General features: G+C 30.5%; 1 protein-coding gene across 1 annotated transcript in view; it reads left to right on the top strand.

Moving 5' to 3' along the window:
• Positions 1-1,179, top strand: part of LOC125866646 (gibberellin 2-beta-dioxygenase 2-like) — a 6,616-nt gene extending 5,437 nt beyond the window's left edge. Inside the window, exon 3 of the mRNA XM_049546948.1 lies at positions 820-1,179. Within this exon, the coding sequence (XP_049402905.1) occupies positions 820-1,116 (297 nt within the window). The 3' untranslated portion in view covers positions 1,117-1,179. The remainder of the gene's footprint in view (positions 1-819) is intronic.
• Positions 1,180-1,422: the final 243 nt, after the last annotated feature.

The raw sequence follows: 1,422 nt of genomic DNA, 5'->3' as shown, positions 1-1,422 counted from the left end.
ATCCTAATAATTTGGAATATAATTTCTAGTCATGAAAAGAGTCGATAGAATGTTATGCTTTGATAGTGACAAAGCCAACTCGCAAAGCTTATCGGCTCCCTTTAATCAATCAATCAAACTTGAATTTCAATTGCTACCCATTAATTTTTTTTTTTTAGATTCTGTATTCAGTTAAATAGCATAACATAAAGTATTACTTTCATTATCTTATAACCATACAAATTGTCAAAGACCATTTTATATCATATATTAAATTAAATAATGTCACATAAATTAAAATACGAAGTATTAGTACTAGTAGGTAGAAGTAGTAGTTATGCATAGTTATCATAACCCCACCCCTCATGATCAAAAATAAAAGCAAAGAAATGGACAGAGAGATGAAGGATCTATGTAGACCTGAGTGAAAGCCACATGTGCTTTGGGAGCCAAAAAATTGAACTGATAGACTGCAAATATTCAGTGTCACTTCACTGGGGTTTTTTTGATGCCCAAAACTATTGGTTGCTATGTAAGATTCTACTTGATAATAACTCATCACTTTCAAATTTTGGAGGGCCCTTCGATCTCGTTTGGTAGAATGTATTAGAGAATTTAACATATGTACTTGTCATGGTATTATTTAATTATTTGCTACGTGGAAATCATTAGCTTATGTATAATTATTAGTATATATGTCTTATTCAGTATTATTGTACGTAGAATTGTCCTCAATACCCTATTTGTGTTATGAATAAAACTATCATTGTAAAATTCAGAATCGATAAAGTTGAAATTTTAGTTTCACGTTTGTTTCTAATGGTATATATATGTGTGCAGGCTCTGACAAATGGAAGGTTTAAGAGTGTGAGGCATAGGGCAATGGTGAATTCATGCAAAACTAGGATGTCAATGGTGTACTTTGGTGCCCCATCACCCCATGCTAGAATTTGTTGTCCCTTAGAATTGGTCACTACAACACCACACAAACCTTATCATCTATATAGGCCATTCACTTGGGCTGAGTACAAGAAAGCTACTTATTCCATGAGACTTGGGGACACTCGTCTTGATCAATTTTTCAGACTACAATCAGAAAATGATGAAATAATATCTATTAATAATCAGACGTCTTAAGTTTGAAATTTTAGAAATAATTTTTATTTTTTTTGAGAATGCTGCTATTAGAAATAAATTATGTAAAGCAGATATCGAACACTTGCTGAAAAATTGGATAATATCTTGAATTGGTTCTATAATTTCTTATTGAAACATGTAATTATGTGGAGTCCAAATGTGAAGTTTACAAGTTCATAACTTTTTAGGGAATGCATTGCATATTTTAGTTATTGTGTTCACAATTAAATATTTAGAGAGATTTTTTAAATATAAATATATGGTTTAAATAAAAACTATTGATCCAAATTTGTCAAATTCATACCT

The sequence above is a fragment of the Solanum stenotomum genome, chromosome 6 (assembly GCF_019186545.1).
Source record: "Solanum stenotomum isolate F172 chromosome 6, ASM1918654v1, whole genome shotgun sequence".
NCBI classification, from domain to species: Eukaryota; Viridiplantae; Streptophyta; class Magnoliopsida; order Solanales; family Solanaceae; genus Solanum; species Solanum stenotomum.
The sequence above is the reverse complement of the archived record's forward strand: the minus strand, read 5'-3'. Positions and strand labels throughout refer to the sequence as shown.